This window comes from Callorhinus ursinus, unplaced genomic scaffold, assembly GCF_003265705.2.
Source record: "Callorhinus ursinus isolate GAN/ISIS: 27379988/994484 unplaced genomic scaffold, GSC_fseal_2.0 scaffold17, whole genome shotgun sequence".
Taxonomy (NCBI): domain Eukaryota; kingdom Metazoa; phylum Chordata; class Mammalia; order Carnivora; family Otariidae; genus Callorhinus; species Callorhinus ursinus.
In genome coordinates, this window is record NW_027397079.1 from 1777715 (window position 1) to 1796063 (window position 18349).

The 18349-nt window shown below is 51.9% G+C and overlaps 1 protein-coding gene across 1 annotated transcript; it reads left to right on the forward strand.

Moving 5' to 3' along the window:
• The first annotated feature begins 10248 nt into the window (after window positions 1–10248).
• KBTBD11 (kelch repeat and BTB domain containing 11) lies at window positions 10249–16277 on the forward strand. Its single transcript, XM_073902254.1, has one exon. The coding sequence runs from the start codon at window positions 10293–10295 to the stop codon at window positions 12411–12413; it is 2121 nt and encodes a 706-aa protein (XP_073758355.1). The 5' UTR covers window positions 10249–10292; the 3' UTR covers window positions 12414–16277.
• Window positions 16278–18349: the final 2072 nt, after the last annotated feature.

The window sequence follows — 18349 nt, forward strand, 5'->3', positions numbered from 1 at the left end:
ACCAAGAGCTTAAATCTTTAAAGATGACAACATGTGAGTTTTTATTTAATTTTGCCATATTTCAATTCCACTGGGACTTTAAGCATCCTGAATAAGTTACCTAACTAACGACTCCAGCACTAGGAATAAAGTAACTTAAGGGGATTCCTACCCTGAAGATTAACTCTACTTATGTTTAAGGTTGTGTGGCTTCCATCAATTTTCAGGACTAAGCCAGATTCATTAACTGATAAATACTGGTCGCCATTTAAACATACAGAATAACATCTCAAATAATTATGAAATATTTCAAACATCATAAACAATGTAATAAAAAGAAGTACATACATTATCCTTTTGCCCTTTATGCTTTACATTTAGGAAAAAAAAAAACAGACGTTACCGAGTTGGTCCCCTTCCTTCCTTCCTTCTTGGGAAGTAATCTCTATACCGGATCCCTGCCTGTCCCCTTCACATTCCCAATATACATACAGGATTTTTGTGTGTGTGTGTAAAATGTAGTAAATGGGATTACACAGTCTCTTTCTACAAACCGCCAACCCTCAAAAATTCAAAATTGTGTTTTTGAAATGTATTCACAACGATACATGTAAATCCAGTTCATTTTTAACGTGTACCGTAATTTTAGCAGATCCAAAATCAGTCTAAAAGCAACTTAGTGAATTCTTTTTGTGCAAAAGGACACAAAGCGATCTTTCTCAAGCACAGGACTGATCACCTTACGGCCAGGTCACCTTCCCTTCACTTCTCCACCAACCATCAAGGGATGTCCATTGTAATGGAGACATTGCGGCTCCCTGGGTGTGGCGGATCTGCTGACCCTGGAGAACTCCCCAGTGCATCCAGCCTCCTCCTGTTTCTAGAACTGGTCAAGCTTGTTTCCACCTCAAGGATTTCCCCCTTGCTAGCCTCTTAACGCTACCTGCCTCACTGTGTCTCCTCTCGGGGTTCAGCATGCATTCCCTATTCTCAGCGGAGTCTTTCCTGATCCCAGAGTAGAAATCCGGTCCAGCCATCCTTCTTTCTCAGAATTGTGTGTGTTTCCTTCATGACATAAGTTTGTCATTCCCTTGACAAATTCATAGAACGGCTTCAGGCTTGCCTTCCTCACTGGACCATGAACTCGGTGGGGGCTGGGACCACATTGGCTGGGTTCCTAGATGCTTTCTGGTACCTCGTACACTTCCTGCTACATTGTAGGTGTTCAGTATATATCTGCCAATAAATGGGCAAAAGAATGAAGATTGTTAATAATTTATCAGTGTTGAGGTATCCATGGGGATTTAACAGATTGAACGATTGAGGAAAAACTGGGATTTATTTGGCTCAGGTAATGTCTCATTTCTGACTCCAGCTTTCCATCATTGGTGGGACACTCAGCTTTATTTCCATGGATGGACAGAACAGATTTACTTTGGAAGAATCAGGCTTACCCACATCCTGCTCAGAATTGCATCTTATAGCTGGAAAGTGCAGCATGGTTTTGCAATTCACGTGCCTCTTTCCAGACGCTTAGTGGTTCTGTCTGTAACCTTAGTGTTCACACTGTATGTTCGGCTAAATCTGTAATTCTTGAATCTGGACCCACAGGGACAGACAAATGCTTCTATTTCAACGTATTCTCAGTTTGCGCTCTGAGGGCACTTCCAGAAACGTAGGAGACGGTCTTTGGAAGGAATGTGCAGACCCGTTCGTTCATCTCTGCAAGCCTGTGACTCGGGGGCACACAGGACCGTGGGGCAGCTTGCAGTCAGCAGCCATCTGATCTTGCTGCAGGTGGCCTGTCAAGACCCAGCGCTCCCTTGAGCCGCCTGCAGGAGCTCGTCCCACGCCCCTCTCCTTCCCAGTGTGGTCCTTCTGTCACCAACAAAGGAACGTCTTGTACATCCTGGAGCTCTAACATGGTGTGTATCTCAGAACTCTTGAATTTTAAAAAATCCACGATCTGATGGAGAAAACAGAACAGTAAATCCATTCAACAGATTTTGACCTAGTTGTCAGACTGGGTTAATGTAAATTTCATCTCTCCACACGGCTTCACTCCTTCCCAGGGGGCGGTAACTGGGGATGGCCAAGGGTGCAGCCACACAGACCCCCCTCACTGCGTGGCCCCCGGCGCAGCATGCCCCGAGCTGCCTGCGGGGTGGGGGGCACAGCTCTGCAAAGCGTGGCACCTCGGGCTGGAATCCCAGGTGCCCACCAACCTTCCTGAATTCCTGACTGGCAGGAGGCAGTCCCTGTGGACTCAGATGGCCAGCTCATGTGGTGAACAGCTAGAACAATCTCCGGCATTTTTTCTGAGGCCACGTGTTCAACACTCCAGAGGTGGGAAAAGGGAAAACTGTGCTGTGGTTTGGGTCTGTTGCTAAAGTTTTTGGTTTTATGAGACTCGTAGCTGGTGATTTCTGGGCATCAGGCATTTTCTCCTTTACCGAATCAAGACCTGGTGATTGTCCTACTTGTCTGTGAGTCATGAGCATGAACCGGGAAGTTGCTGTGACGGCGCCGGGGGCTTGTCTGTGCACACGGCTGGGATTGTCAGTGCTCGTTCTGTCCTGGCCCAGGCTGTCTGCGATGTTGGCCAGGCTGGGAACCCTCACTGTGCATGCTTCTCGGGGGCAGGAACTGTGCTGTGCTGAGTTCTTTACAAACGTCCCAGGTAATCCCCAGGGCAGCGCGTGAGGCAGGTCCTGATTTTTAGTTAGAAGGACCGCAGTTTCCAGGGATGGGAATCCCACACAAGGTAGCTTATGTTACAAATGGAATGTACTAGCTCACATACCTCAGAAGTCCCGGGGTGAGGCTGGCTGTAGGCATGGCTCGATCAAGGGTCCTCTCCTTCCATCTCCTAGGTTTTGCTCTGTGAGTTGGCTTCCTTTTCTTCTACTGAAGACAAGCATTCCTTTGATTTCTGCTTGCTGACCCACTGAGGCAGGGCCCTTCCTCCTCCTGCATCAACTGGAAGGCAGCTGAGTCAGGACAGCCAGAGACCTGGCCTGAGGCCGTGCTCTGCTGAGTCAGGCCCGGGAGCCGGCCATGTGCTGGACTGGGCCTGGAGCAAATCTGTAATTTAAAGCCCACAACTTCTTTTGTTTTGTTTTGTTTTTGTTTTGTTTTTTAATTTTTTATTGTTATGTTAATCACCATACATTACATCATTAGTTTTTGATGTAGTGTTCCATGCTTCATTGTTCGTGCATAACACCCAGTGCTCCATGCAGAATGTGCCCTCTTTAATACCCATCACCAGGCTAGCCCATCCCCCACCCCCCTCTAGAACCCTCAGTTTGTTTTTCAGAGTCCATCATCTCTCATGGTTCGTCTCCCCCTCCGACTTACTCCCCTTCATTCTTCCCCTCCTGCTATCTTCTTTTTTTTTTCTTAACATATATTGCATTATTTGTTTCAGAAGTACAGATCCGTGATTCATCAGTCTTGCACAATTCACAGCGCTCACCATAGCACATACCCTCCCCAATGTCTATCACCCAACCACACCAATCCCTCCCACCCCCCACCACTCCAGCAACCCTCAGTTGGTTTCCTGAGATTAAGAATTCCTCACATCAGTGAGGTCATATGATACATGTCTTTCTCTGATTGACTTATTTCTCTCAGCATAACACCCTCCAGTTCCATCCACGTCATTGCAAATGGCAAGATCTCATTCCTTTTGATGGCTGCATAATATTCCATTGTGTATATATACCACCTCTTCTTTATCCATTCATCTGTCGATGGACATCTTGGCTCTTTCCACAGTTTGGCTATTGTGGACATTGCTGCTGTAAACATTGGGGTGCACTTACCCCTTCGGATCCCTACCTTTGTATCTTTAAAACCCACAACTTTTTATGATTATAAAAGCATTATGGTGAGGATAGAATGACTAAGGAAATCTTCTGTCCCGAATTCCACATTCTAGAAAGGGGCATGCACAGCAGACAAGGGGTGATCCTGTGTGGAGCTAACCTCAGACCTTCTCTGGGAACACAGACCGCACCACCTCACAGGGAGTGAGGCAGGCGGTACCTGCAGACAGGGTGCCCCAGCCAGAGCTCAAGAACGAGGCGCACTGTGGCTCAAATGCCCACACAGCTGGCTTGGGGCAGCGGGCGCCCGACCGGCCAAGGGTCTAAGACACAATCATGCACGAGGACGCAGGTGTCTTGGAACAGATGGCTCACTGCCTCCGTCACCAGCCGTGGGCTCTGGACTTGAAGAATAGCTATTATGTAAAGCTTTTATTCGGGAAATTCCCCATTAGGTTACTTGTTCCCATTATTCCCTGCCAAAGATTCAGCCCCCTAGAATTACAGAGATTGTAACTCCCCTAATAAGTCCCACGAAAGGGCGCCAAGCAGGTGCCTGTGCACCGCTGTCTGCTTTGTTCTCAGAGCTGGGTGGGGCATCCAGTTTCTAGGACCCTCTGGACAGGTTGCCCTGAGCAACGGACTGGGCTCGAGAAGACAGTGTAGGCTTCAGTCCACTGAGCCTGGGGATGCAGCTGGAGTCCCCTCCCTCGCGGTCAGTGCTAGTGATGGACCAAACGCTTCCAGAGGCGTCGGGCCTGGAGCTTCTGGGCGTGTGCATTTGAGCCAGGGTGCTGGTTCCAATTCTGGCCCTGACACTTAGGAGCTGCCTGCTCGAGTCATTGCACGGTGCTGGTGAGACTGCCCCACGTCTTATGTCCTCTTCTGCAAAATGCAGCTAATGGAAGCAAGGCCCTCGCACGTTTGTATGATGCTCACCCAGGAGAACCGTGCCGGGGACAGGAACGTTAGCTATCACATTTATTACTCCTGCTGTGTAGTCAGGCTGCGTCACAGTTCATCTGGTCTTTTAGGAATGTCCTTCATAAAAAATGAAATTATAGATTGTAGTCTGGTGGAATAAACTCTAATCATTGTCACTTGACCTACTGAAGGGCAGCCACATACTCATCTAATTATCTAATTATCCAACAAACTATGTCACCAGCCACCCTGTCATTTCTAAACTACACAGAATATATTGCCTACATTGGTTTTAGGTTTCTTTTACTCACTGAGTATCTCCATGCCTGAAACCTATTATAAATCTCTTGCAGGCAGACCCTGGGGCCTACCACTTTTCACGGCTTCTGAGATTCCACACACCACTTGCTTTTAGCAGCCAGACAGGAGTGTTAATGGGCTGCATTTCCAAATGAAGAAGTATTTTGTGAAGGATGCTTCCCCATGGCTGGCTTTGGGCTTTGTAATTTGACCTCCTAAAACTCTATTCCGTACTGTGAAGGGTACTCGGGAAATGTGAACCAGGCATAGGGGTGAAGAGCATCGGTCAGCCTACAGCCTGGGCGCGCTCCCCACCCACCTGCTCAGGGCCGCCTCCGAAACTGCCAACTCATTTAAATTGGGGCCCGAAGAAGAAATCGTCTTGAAGAGCAATATTTCTATGAACAGCTGAAGCACATGAACACATTCTATAATCATATCGAATTCCTGAGGTTCCCTACAAGTTCCTAGGACTCTATGGTGGTTCTTGTATTTATGGCTTTCTTTGTTAATGAACCTCACATCGACTATTTGCTGTTTACTGGGAGAACGGTGTCTTTCTGGTGTTGGGGAAGGCACACAGTGAGCGCGGTGCAGGTGCTGTCCGCAGGGGCTCTGGGACCTAACGGGGTATGGATGGAGACGTCATTGGAAGAACCAGGTAGGCAGGACATGGACAACACTGAGGGGGAACTCCTTCCAAGCAACAAAATCTGCTGTGTGTCGCAGAAGCTCAGATGAGGCTCCTCAGTCTATTAACAAGTATGTTTTTTTAAAAAGTTGACCCTAATAATTTAAAAGGAAGATTCTTTTAAGCAACCTATGTTATAATGAAGCATATTTAATTTTAAATAAACTAATATCCCCATTAGATACATAAATAGTGTCCACGTTAGGAAATCATACAATCATTTTTAAAAATTCGTATTAATAGTCAAGAAATTCATGGAAAGAAACTTTAAAAAATTCTGTTTAGGTATTTATAAGGTCAAGAAGAAATTCATATCCGTCAGGGGGACATGCTACATAAATTATATTTAAATAAAACTTGTTCTTACTGAAAGGTTTTCTAACTAGAGTCAAGAAGAAAGCCTGTGTGTCAGCCACGTCTCCCCCTGACGTGTCCCGATATGCCAGGACTCTGTCCACTCTCTGATGCAGCAACCCCCAAGGTGGTGTTCGGGGCAGCCCCTGATGGTGACCTTCCCCAGGCCATCATCGCTTAGGGAGTTTCAGTTACTTCCAATGACCAGGACGGGCGTCCAAAGAGTCCTCCAGGAGCCTCTTCGTGGAATTCTGATTCTAGAACCAACCACAAAATGGGGGGGGGGAGTTCCAATCCAGGGAAATTTGACATGAAGCAACTTAGCAGAGTTGCTGATGTCTCAGGCCTGTTAATGCCCAATGGGCTGACTCCTCCCCAACGGTTTTCAGGTGAAATCACAGTAATGGTCATTCTGGGGGGAAGGAAAGATAGAGCCGTTACTGTTGAGTTTCTTTGACACCAATTGAAAAGGGAAACAACTCCTCTGCCTAATGTCCTCCTTTCTCCTGTGGCATCTGATCCACCTGTTGTGCAAAGTGGTGGGTGGGACTCACAAGAGGCCAGACACTTGCAGTGCTGGGGATCATGGCTTCCCTGGTGGAGGGGCTGCTGGGGTCGGCCTCCCTGCTCCTAACGCAGCGTCACCACGCCTGACGTCAGAGCGGAAGGCTGTCTTGCATCCCTGACAACGTGTGTGGGGCATCACCATGGCTGGCGGGAGAGGCACGGGGACTCGTGATGTGGTCGCTGGGTGCAGGGCTGGTTGTGGGGCTGAGCTGGGAAGGACTGTCACGGCTCCATCCCAGGGAGGCTGGCGTGACTGGCTCTAATCCCAGCCCAGGTGCACGGGGTGCCCGGTGAGGAGGCGCCCATGGAGCGGTGTCAAACCACCTCTGCTGGAAATATTGTGCAACAGGACACAATTTCATAATGCTCATGTGTGTTGGCGAGTAAAAGTGGTGTCGTCATAAGAACTCTAGAGGCATGGTTTTCGGGATAATTGCATGTTATTCTCTCCCTGGTTGGCTGGGCTGGGAACCACGTCTGTCTCTTGGAGGCCACCAGACCACGCCAGCGATCAGACCACCCGCTACTTGGATTGTGTTGGTTGGTTTCTTTGTGGAGCTACAGCTTAATTGTAGTTACAGACTTACCAGCCTGCTTCTGTAGGGCTTTTAAAAACACAGAGTTCCAAACTGAAGCTTTAAAAACATGTCCTGTTCTATGCCTTTTCTTTCAGTATTGATTTACATGAAGACAACCTTTAGGGCTCAGGTTTTTATTCATTCTAGCAAGTCAAGCCAGCGAAAGAGCCAGGAAGTTCTGGAACCCTTTCTCAGGCCACAAAAAGAAAATACTAGGTTAGTCCTCTGAGGTCTACGGTCTTGTGCGGTGTACAGAAGTGTTAAAGAACAAGCCTAATAACAGCCAGTTCTCAGATTTTCTGACATTAAGATTCACATGTGTCCGTACCTGCGCACGGGTGCGTGCACTCTCACACACACACACACACACACACACACACACACATCCCGGGCGCGTGCTCACGCACACACAGACACACACACACACACACACCCCAGGCGCACGCTCACACACACACACACACACACACCCCGGGCGCACGCTCACACACACACATACACCCCGGGCGCGCTCACACACACACACACACACACACACACACACACACACACCCCGGGCGCACGCTCACACACACACACACCCCAGGTGCACGCTCACACACACACACTCCTGGCGCGTGCTCACACACACACATACATACTCACCGTTCGACCTTCTTCGTCCATTTCTCCCACCCCTGACTCTGACAACCTCTGTCCTCTGTATCTGTGAATTTTTGAGTAAGATATGTTAGTGTGTCTTAGTTCTATCAGACTTTCCCTCGAATGCCCTCGCCGACTGAGCAAGCACCATTCATCCTTGGGACGGTGCCACGCGCTTTGCTTTACCGCTGCTCCGAGCGTCCCAGCGTGTTGCCACACTCCCTCGCTGTGCACCAGCATTCACGGCCACCTCGCTGGGCGTGGCGGCTCGGGACAGGATGGACGGCACAGAGACAGCATCGCGGCGGGTCTGGGCCACAGCTGAGTCAACACCGGAGCCCGTTTGTCCTGCTGGCCGCCTCCGCGACCCACACACCCCGGCAGGCCAGGCTTTCAGCTCACTCAGCCTTTCCTAGCCCGGCATTTCCATGCGTCCTGGACACTGCCTTGCATACAGTGAATGTGCCATGGGAGTTACCGATAAAGATTTCTGGAAGAGAGAGAGAGGACAGGAGAGGGAGAGAGAATGGAATGTTTTGAATTTCCAACTTGAAGACATGTACTGCTAAAATAATGGGGAAGTGTTTTTATTAACACAGCAGAAGGAAGCAGAGGGCAAGCAGGTATATATGCTCAACCCCGAGCATTTGTAAGGATCAGGGAATGGTCTTCAGTAGGATAGGCAGAAATCAGGAGATGTTGGGGGAAGCTGATTAAGAATCATCTGTCTCATTTGAGAGGCTAACCCATCCTACCTAATAATGATAAAACTAAGCTGTATTTGGTGTTTTTCTTGCCTCTATTCTCTTCTTTAGAAAGCTAGAACACAATTTGATTCTCCCCTTATGTTCATGGTGAGACTGCTAAGACCCCTTTCAGGCTGGGAAGACTCAGAAGGTTTTGCCAATTTAGGAAAGATTACATTTTAACATTCATCTGCAGGTGCTCACATCTGCCTTCCACAAATATATATATATATATTGCTTTGGCCTTTCTTTTGCTGCACATGGGCTATTTGGAGAATTGCTTCTCTGAGGTTTTTCAGAGACACAATTCCAAGAATGAACAGTTCAAACAGATTTCAGAGTTGAGCCTCCGAGGCCAGCTCCAGAGAAGTGTCCTCAGCTCCTTCTCCAAATATTTGTTTTTGAAACCAACTAGAAAAGACTATAGGAAAACTGTCACGTATCAGTAAAATTAGTAAAGTTAATTATACTTCCTCACTGAACATCCTTTACACATACATCTCATTAGGTTGAAAATAGGAACTTGTTGACGTTTGCTTTTTATTTTTATTTTTCCATAAAACAAGCAGTTTTGTTTGGTTCAACCCAATGTTTCTTAAAGCCCGTTGCCTGAATTGGGTTCTCCTTCATGGGTTCACAAACAGGGCAGGAATAAGGAGAGGGTACTTCTAAAAAATCCCTAAGTTCTGTATATCTTACTCATCAAACTCTCCAGCAGTGAAGAGTCACACTCCCCTTTCCCACCCACTGTGAGCCCCCTAACCTGGCAGTGGTGGGGAGTGTGGTAGACCCCACTGACACACAATAACCCTGCTGAAAAATGCACACTCAAACACCCTCTCTCTCTCCCACAAACAGGAACAAGAAGAGTGTGCTGACACCATATGGAAACACCTGATGTTCCAACAAAGGAAGAGGCTTCTGAGGGATCAGAGAGGAAGGCCAGTTCTCCTACAGTAATGGTGTTTTTCTAACACCAACCTGGCAAGTGAATTATGGACAACACCCCCCCCCCCCGGGGGTGTGTGAACAGTGTGGATGCAGACACATCAGGAGCTGCTGATGCCAGGACAGACTAACAGAAACCCGAATCACAAATGGGAGTCTTAAAAACAAAATCAAGCTCCGTGGGGTGTGCTCCACAGGAAACGGAGTTAAAACCCGGCTCTTAAGTTTAGAGGCAGCCTGCCTTGGACGGGTTCGTCCCAGGACGCAGTGATGGAACTGATGGGATGAACACTGGCCCAGAAAGAAAGGGCCTGCCCTGGTTTGTTAGCCGTTCCAGGTAGCTCAGCCCTGCGGAGAAGTAACTGCAGATAACCGGGAGACCGTGGCGGGGCGGTACCTGCAGGGAAGCATCCGTGCGCCGGCCTGGAGACAAAGCCACGGAGACCCCGCCGGCACTTGGCTAGCCAGTGCTGACGTGCCTGACCTTCATTAAGTTCAGCTGAGAGTGCACACAAGGCCGACACAGTCCTCCTCGCGGGAGAGGGCAGCGGTGTGTGAGCCAACGGAACTGTGCACACAGAAGGGAAACTGGATCGCGCGGGACAGGAAAAGCCCGTAAAGCTAGAGCCCCAGAGCAACGCTCGACCTTGAGCAGCCCAAGTCAGGGCGCCGTCATGGTGGGCTGCTGAGCGGGGGTCTGGCTGCGGCGGCCGCGAACGCCAGCGGCCCCATGGAGAACCCGGTGCCCCCCTGCGCCCTCTACCCCAGGGACGACCAGGGCCGCGGGGCCGAGGCCGGGGGCGCTTTTGCGCAGGGAGCGTGCGGCCAGGCCGGGAGCCGGGGCGGCGCTCCCGGGGCTCCAGGAGAGGGCAGCCTGCAGCTGCCGGACGCGCAGCCACCCTGCAGTCTCAGCGCGTCGCTGTGCTTCAGCTCCGGGGACGACTCCCCGCCGCAGTCTCGCGCCTCCGCGGCGGAGGGCGCAGCGTCCTCCCCGCCCTCGCGTCGCAGCGGCCAGCGGGTGGTGGAGCGGCAGTGGGAGGTCGGCAGCGCGGGCGCCGCGTCCCCCGAGGAGCCCGTGGACCCCGAGCCGCGCGCGTCCCCAGAGGATTCTGTGTCCCCGGAAGAGCCCAAGTCCGCCGAGGAGCCCGGGAAACCCGAGCAGCGCGCGTCCCCGGAAGAGCCCGTGTCGCTTGGGGAGCCCGTGTCTACCGAGGAGCCCACGTCCCTGGAAGAGCTCGTGTCCCCCGAGGAGCCCGTGTCCACCGAGGAGCCCCCGTCCCTGGAAGAGCTCGTGTCTCCCGAGGAGCCCGTGTCCCCCGAGGAGCCCGGGGACGCCCCACCAGTGCCCCCGGGCGTCGGGCCCGCGCACGGGGAGCCCGACCTGGTCATCGAGGTGTCGGGCCGCCGGCTGCGAGCGCACAAGGCGGTGCTGGCGGCTCGCAGCGACTACTTCCGCGCGCGCGCGTCCCGGGACGTGCTGCGGGTGCAGGGCGTGGGCTGGGTGGCGCTGCGGCTGCTCCTGGCCTACGCGTACAGCGGGCGCATGGCGGGCGTGCGACCCGACAACGTGGCCGAGGTGGTGGCCGGCGCGCGTCGCCTGCAGCTGCCGTGCGCCGTGCAGCGCGCCACCGATGCCGTGGCGCCGCAGCTGAGCCTGGCCAACTGCTACGAGGTGCTGAGCGCGGCCAAGCGGCAGCGACTGGCCGAGCTGCGCGACGCAGCCTACCGCTTCATGAGCGACCACTACCTGGACGTGCTGCGCGAGCCCGCCGTGTTCGGGCGCCTGTCGGGCGCCGAGCGCGACCTGCTGCTGCGCCGCCGCCTGCGCGCCGGCCGGGCCCGCCTGCTGGCCGCCGCGCTCGGACCGGCCGGGGAGCGCGCGGGCAGCCGCCCGCAGAGCCCGTCGGGGGACGCGGAGGGCCGGGGCGACGCCGCCGTCTACTGCCTGCACGAGGCGGCCGGCGAGTGGCGCGAGCTGACGCGGCTGCCGGAGGGCGCGCCGGCGCGGGGCTGCGGGCTGTGCGTGCTCTACAACTACCTCTTCGTAGCCGGCGGCGTGGGTCCTGCGGGTCCCGACGGCCGCGCGCGCCCCTCGGACCAGGTCTTCTGCTACAACCCGGCCACCGACCGCTGGAGCACCGTGCGGCCGCTGCGCCAGGCGCGCTCGCAGCTGCAGCTGCTGGCCCTGGACGGCCACCTGTACGCCGTGGGCGGCGAGTGCCTGCTCAGCGTGGAGCGCTACGACCCGCGCGCCGACCGCTGGGCCACGGTGGCCCCGCTACCGCGGGGCGCCTTCGCCGTAGCGCACGAAGCCACCACCTGCAACGGCGAGATCTACGTGTCCGGCGGCTCTCTCTTCTACCGCCTGCTCAAGTACGACCCGCGGCGCGACGAGTGGCAGGAGTGCCCGTGCAGCAGCAGTAGGGAGCGTTCCGCGGCCATGGTGGCCCTGGATGGCTTCATCTATCGCTTCGACCTGGGCGGGGGCCGTGGCGACTCGCAGGCGGCGGCCACGTCGGCCGGAGGCGTCAGCGTGCTTCGCTATCACTGCCTAGCCAAGCAGTGGAGCCGCTGCGCCGCGCACCTGCGCCCCCCGGGCGCGCCGTCTAGCCTGCAGCCCTTCCGCTGCGTGGCGCTGGATGGCACCATCTACTGCGTGAGCCGCGCGGGCACCTGGCGCTTCGTGCCCCCGCAGGACAGCGAGCCCGGCGCGGACGTGGGCGCGGGCGAAGGCGGCAGCTTCGAGCCCGCGCCGCTCCGCGTCCCCTTGGACGCCCGAGGCGCGCTCTTCCCGTTCGTGCTCAACTTGCCCGAGGAGAAGCCGGACCGAGGCGAGGAAGGTGCTGCGTAGGACAGGGGTGGGGGTGGGGTGGGCACCTGGCCATCTCCCTCAGGGACGCCCCCGTGGTTGGAGATCCAACTGGGGAGGGGGGGCGAGGAGAGAGTCCTGGCGTGGGCGCTGTCCACGCGGACCATTTAAACACTTTGAAGTTGGAAGCTTGTCGCGGGGCCTTGAAGACTTTTGGCAATGCTGTTTTAAGGTCTGCTGCCCTATTTTGCGTTCCTTTTTGCGCCGCTCTGCTTAACAGGGTCAATGGCATGATATGTAAGGTGCGTGCAAATAGGTAGCCTTACAAATATGACACGGGATATCTGAAGGAGAAGGAGTTGGAAGATTAAGCCTCAGGATCAGTGGGTGGGTCTCAGAGGGTGCCCGGACGTGCTGGGGGTGCTCAGGGGCACTTGCGTTCCGGAGTCCGGTGGGGAGCTGGCGAGACGTGAGTCTGCGCAGTAGCTTCCTCACTGCGCCTGGAGAAGGCCCTGCGCACACAGTTCGGGGCCTCGGCGCCACACAGCCATGAGCTATATTGGTGAGCCACTGGAAGAAGGCCACACTTCTGATGGCTTGAGGTTTAAACTCATTACCCATAGGTAGAGCTCTTAAAACTTTTCTAATTTAGTTAAAAGGCTCATGTTACCCTGTGTTCAAGTGTGGGTTGGGTTAGTTCCCGATTTTGCAAGCATGAAAGGTGGGATCTTTGGTACAATGTGTCTCTTGTCCAGCAAGCAGTGGAAGAATTTCCCCTGCCAAATGCAGATGCCACAGAATGGGCCTCACCCCCCTCTCAAGGGCAGCTCCATCTCGCCTTTCAACTGAGATGGGTTACAGATTTTTAAGTTAAAGGGTGTTAATGATTATGTCCGATGTCCTAGTAATGATTTACTCTTACTTCAGAGAGCAGACCATGAGTAGGAAAAGCTGACCCACAAGGATGCTTGTCTATTTTAAAAGGTACCTTCGTCAGGTACCCTATACATGCTCGGCCACCTTCATATTTTATAATGGGCTCAAAGAAATGATTACCCCTCCCCCCAAGAAGAAGGCTAAAACCCATCTTTTTGACACTCCTAAAGAGGAACAGGTAGGCACATTTGGAACCCACTACTTACATGATGTTCTAAATATGTACTAGGTAATTCTGATGAGGGAAATTAATTTTTACAAGCATGATGTGGCAGAGTGACAAGAAGCATATTGACATAAGGGGAAATAACATTTATAATGTAATTAGCAAGTAAACTACATTTTTCTAATTGAATTCCAAAATACTCTAATAGAATTAACATGAAACTCAGTACTTTGAGAGGTCACAAGCATTAAAAAGAAACCAAATGATTGTTTCTCATTTGTTATAACATTTTACTTTCTAAATAGGTGTAGACAGAGTTTATGATTTATTAAGAATTTAAGGTTAAAGTATATGCTCACAAATAGAGGGAGACTGATCTGGATTCTGAATCCATCCATTTTTTGATTATAATAGGAAAAGTACACATGAAAGTCACTGGCAGTTAATTAGAGGAAATCATGCACCCCTTTACTACTCTTAACCTCTTAGTCCAGTGATGGGGGTTGACATCTCTGTAGCAATAGTGGGTCACTGGGAAATAAGTTATGCTTTTTAAAGAGTCTGTGGTTAAGAAAGTTATTGGTTAATAAGTATGTTTAGAAATGACCAGTTTGCATCTTTATGCATGTGCTGGAGGCATGGGATTTACGATTTCAGTTAGAGCATGTTCCAGTGATCTGTGTGCTTACTCATGATTGCTCAGGAGCCAAGAGGATATCTTGGCAGCCTGGCTCATCATCTTAGGAAAGAAGGACAGACTTCATATTTCCTGGCCTTCTATAGGAGTAGAATGCAGAAATGGTAGTAGAAAGAGAAGTTAGAGCAAAAGGAAACAAATAATGTTCTTTTAAAGAAACGTACGCCTTGTATTGTAGCACATTTTCCTCTAGAATGTTACTATATTTATGCTAAAGCTTTTATACGAAATGGAACCAGGCTAATATTTTCATTCCTTAAATCTCAAATTCATAAAATACTATCACTGTGATTTTGCTCAAGAAGTCATTCCTGTTTGCTGTTTCAAAACAAAATACTGTGGAGATGGGTTTCCAAAGTAGACCCATCCCCACAGGAGCACCTGGGAAGTGAGCACCCGGGAAGTGCTGGGTGGCAGGTGCCGAGAGTCTCACCATCACATGCCCAGCTGGAGTTCTGTGTGTTGTTTTATGATTTAATTTAACAAAGGCCAGCCCTGGACATGGTGTCTCTCCTGTGGGAGCTGGCCTTGGAGCTCCAGGGGCTTGTCCCAGTGGAATACATGAGGAAGCCCAGGAGAATGTAAGGGTAGGCAAAAGGACATAGAAGAATGTGCCTATTTCTAAATAGGAATACCTCATAGAAACAAATGCCATGGGGACCACTTTATTTTGCTTTTGGGGCCAGTATTTAGAGTTGTAGCCACAAGGCTTGCACCAGTCAAGCAAGCAGAAACACCAGCCCTCTGGGGCCATGATGTGGAGGATTGCTTGTTGGGGGTGGGGGGGTGGGGGGGCAGTCCCTGCTGAGACTTGCCACTGACCGCTGATGTTCCAAGGAGGGGCCTTTGCATGTACAACCTGATGCTCCAATCTGCATCCAGCACTGTGTAGGAATACCTATTATTATCCACCTGGTTGCTTGTTTTGCTGCAGACATACTCCTGATGATTGATCTGTCAGAGGCAAGTGAACCTAATGTGTGGAGGACCATCCATAATTCTCATAAAATTAACCCCGGCACATGGACATTTCCACATGTTTGAAAGAGCAGTGGTCTTGTCGGCGGAGACTGCAGTAGACAGAAAATCTCCATCCTTTGGTTAGCTGACAACCTGTTGTCCATCGAGGTTCATTTGAAACCCAAAGACAGGGGCCTGGAGACGTCTTCTTTGCTGTGTTTATTCTTGGTCTTGGGAACAACCTGAGCACCACAGCTGACTCTTGGCAGCCCTCGGGCTGGGTTTGGAACTTGCTGTTGGGATTTCTGCGTCTCTGGTGGCACCTCTTTGTTTTCCTTTAAGAGAGCGCACAGACTCTGTGCTGTGCTTTTGCTGAAGTTCGAACTCTTCCTTTTGGGTTTTGCGGCAGGCACTGGACAAATGGAGCCATCTGCTGCATCTGTGTTCGTTTCTGGGGCAGCTTCAGTAACGCTGGCTCATCCGTGGGTCTCCTGGGTAACTTCCTGTGAGCGATTTCGAAACGGGATGTGTCTGAGTTTCTTGGCTGTGTTTCCTAAAGCCAAGGGCGTGTCGGGCCACAAACCACTGTAACACCTGCACCGGGCGGAATGTAAGCAGAAGTGCTGCTGTGTTCTGTCTTATGTTAGATGCTTCCCTAGCTTACAAAATGTATTTGGGCATTAAAAAAATTCAGCGTTCTTACTTTTCCTGTTCCTGTGCGATGGTATTCGTGAGAAGATGATGGAACTGGGAAGGCAGACGCGCCCACGCACCGGTTGCGCCCGCCCTTCTGCCCGTCAGCGCCCCGCACGGGGAGGCCCGGGCCCCGCGCACCGGTCCAGGGCGCGCTGCTTTCACGCGCGGTGAATCGGCTTGCAGCGAGCTGACACGCAAGCTGGATGTGTCCTCCTGTGAGACTCAAGCTCCTCCAGAGCTCTAACAAGCTGTAAACAGACTGCGGGGTGGCGTCGATTAAAGACACGCCGGTGCCCCTCCAGGCCCGCGTTAGGCCTGCTGACGCCGCGCGCGCAGGAAATGTTTGTTGCCGCTTCGGTTTTTCATACCTAGGCGCAGTTGCTGTGAAACCTTGTACATGTCCGCTTCTGCCGGGATGAAATAAATCATTGGAAATGCTAGTGCCCCTGAATCTGTGCAGTGGTTGCTTGTCTGCCCCGCAAGCCCCCTTTGCCCCCCGCCGAGCGGAGCACCGGTGAGGCGCGCTCCGCAGGAAACCGTGCTCACCTGGGCTGGGGAGATTCCAGCCCTGCCAGCCAGGCCCCCGTGGGGCCTCCCCATCTGTGAATGAGGAGTGTGACGACTCCCGAGGGAAGCACTTAAGTATTAGCCCGGGGGTGTCTTCATACTGACAAGGTGCCTGTCCACGTCTCCGCCCTCTCAGCTGCCCCGTCCGCCCACAGGTGGTGGCACCTGGTGGTTTCCATGCCAGCCACACCCTCTGGGTCTCCATGCTCTTTTATCTCCTACAAACGGGGAAATCTGTAGACCCAAACATTTCCTTTTACAGTTTGCACTCCCCATGAGCGCGGACCTGTGTCATTGTTAATGTGTAAGGGTTCTTTAAGGAATTCTTTTCCTCATAAAAATATTGTTTCATGGGGCCGGGGTGGGGGGTGGGGAGGTCACTCAAAGAGTATCCTTAGGCTAGAGTGGATGCAGGAGCTCCCCGACCAGTTTGCTATTTCTAGTTTCCTTATGGCTCTTTTTTTTCAGCAAAAATGGAATTTAATCTGAACTTTTCCACAGCTGCAACTTTTCCCCCTGAGTTTTGGGATTTTAGTAATAGATTGGAATGATTTTCTTGGCCTTTCACATCTTTTAAATTAGATGTAATGCCACAAAACACATGGGCTTTGCAGACTGAGGTGATGAACTTTATAACAAAAGTTGGGGCACATGGAGGATATGGGAAAAGCTCACATTGTTAGTCTAAGATTCTCGCCCCGTGAGAAAGGAGGATTTCTTAAAACCATTTCCGACAGATGACATGAAATCTGTTTTTGCAAAGGAGAGTTCATTGTGCTCAATTTACAGACCACAATGGCCCATTGAGGACCTTCCTTGGGGACCTGTTTTGCCGGTGGCTGGTGGCCCTGCCCTTTGGTGCTAACAGGACAGTGACCTGGGCCCTGGGTTGCTTTAGACTGACCTACTGGCTCTGAGCAGATGCCTCCAAACATTCCAGCAACAGAAAGTAAGCAGTTGGATGCACACAGTCATATCCCAAGGGAGTCACACTATAAGCACATTACTGGAGTGTTTCAGAGGGTGGGAATGCATCATTGACAGTTGATCACCGACAATTGGTCATTAAACTCTGTAAAGCTGACCTCTGGTGCTGGCTGGAACTTGGCAGAAAAAGCACAGGGGCAGGAGGTGGTCTGCAGTTCATTTCGAGTTGCAGTTCTGTCGCCTGCTAACGGAACGTGTGGGACACTTTTCCTTATTTGCAAACTCGGGATGGAAACACTGTCAGAATGATTGAGGTCAGCCATGTGCAAATCCCGGCCACAGGCGCCCCCTGGGTCAGGGCTTCTCAAACCTCAGAGTCTGGGAGAGTCAGTTTGGGAACTCCTAAAAAATACGAATTCCTAGGTCCCAACGGGAGAGATTCCCATTTAGGATGTCTGCCATGGAGCCAGGAGTTTGCGTTTTAATGAACTCCACCGGCACTTCAGGTGCTCGTGGTGGTGTTGCGTGCTTGGGGCCTGACCGGTGAGATGTGGGGCCCAGGTCCCTATAGAGCTGTCCTCCCTGCTGACACATCTCCCCGGCTGGCCCCTCGTCCCCCACCTGCCATGGCAGACCTCACCTGTGCTATTACATTTGGATGGCCCCGGAGAGGTTGTGTTCATCACAAACCGAGTGTGGGGGAGGAAGGCTCTAAGAAAGTGCTTTTTATTATAACCCATTTATAGTCTGGTAAGGGAATCCCGAAAAGTTAGCAAGGCTTGCAATGTCCAAATCCAGTGACCTTGGGCTGGGAAATCAGAGGCAATCTCTACACCTGAGGACATCAGGGATCCTTCCTGGCAGGGACAGTTTGTGCCGCTTCTGGCCTTGGGGGTAACACAGAACCCAATAGTCCCATATGCCCCCCTCCACATGCACAGCCTCCCCCAACAGCACCCCACCACCAGCATCCCCCCGGGATGGTGCATTTGTCACCACTGATGAGCCCGCGTGGACACGTCATCATCC

Bases quoted from the DNA above. Each gene is read 5' to 3' on its own strand.
- KBTBD11 (XM_073902254.1), top strand. From the start codon at position 10,293: ATGGAGAACCCGGTGCCCCCCTGCGCCCTCTACCCCAGGGACGACCAG.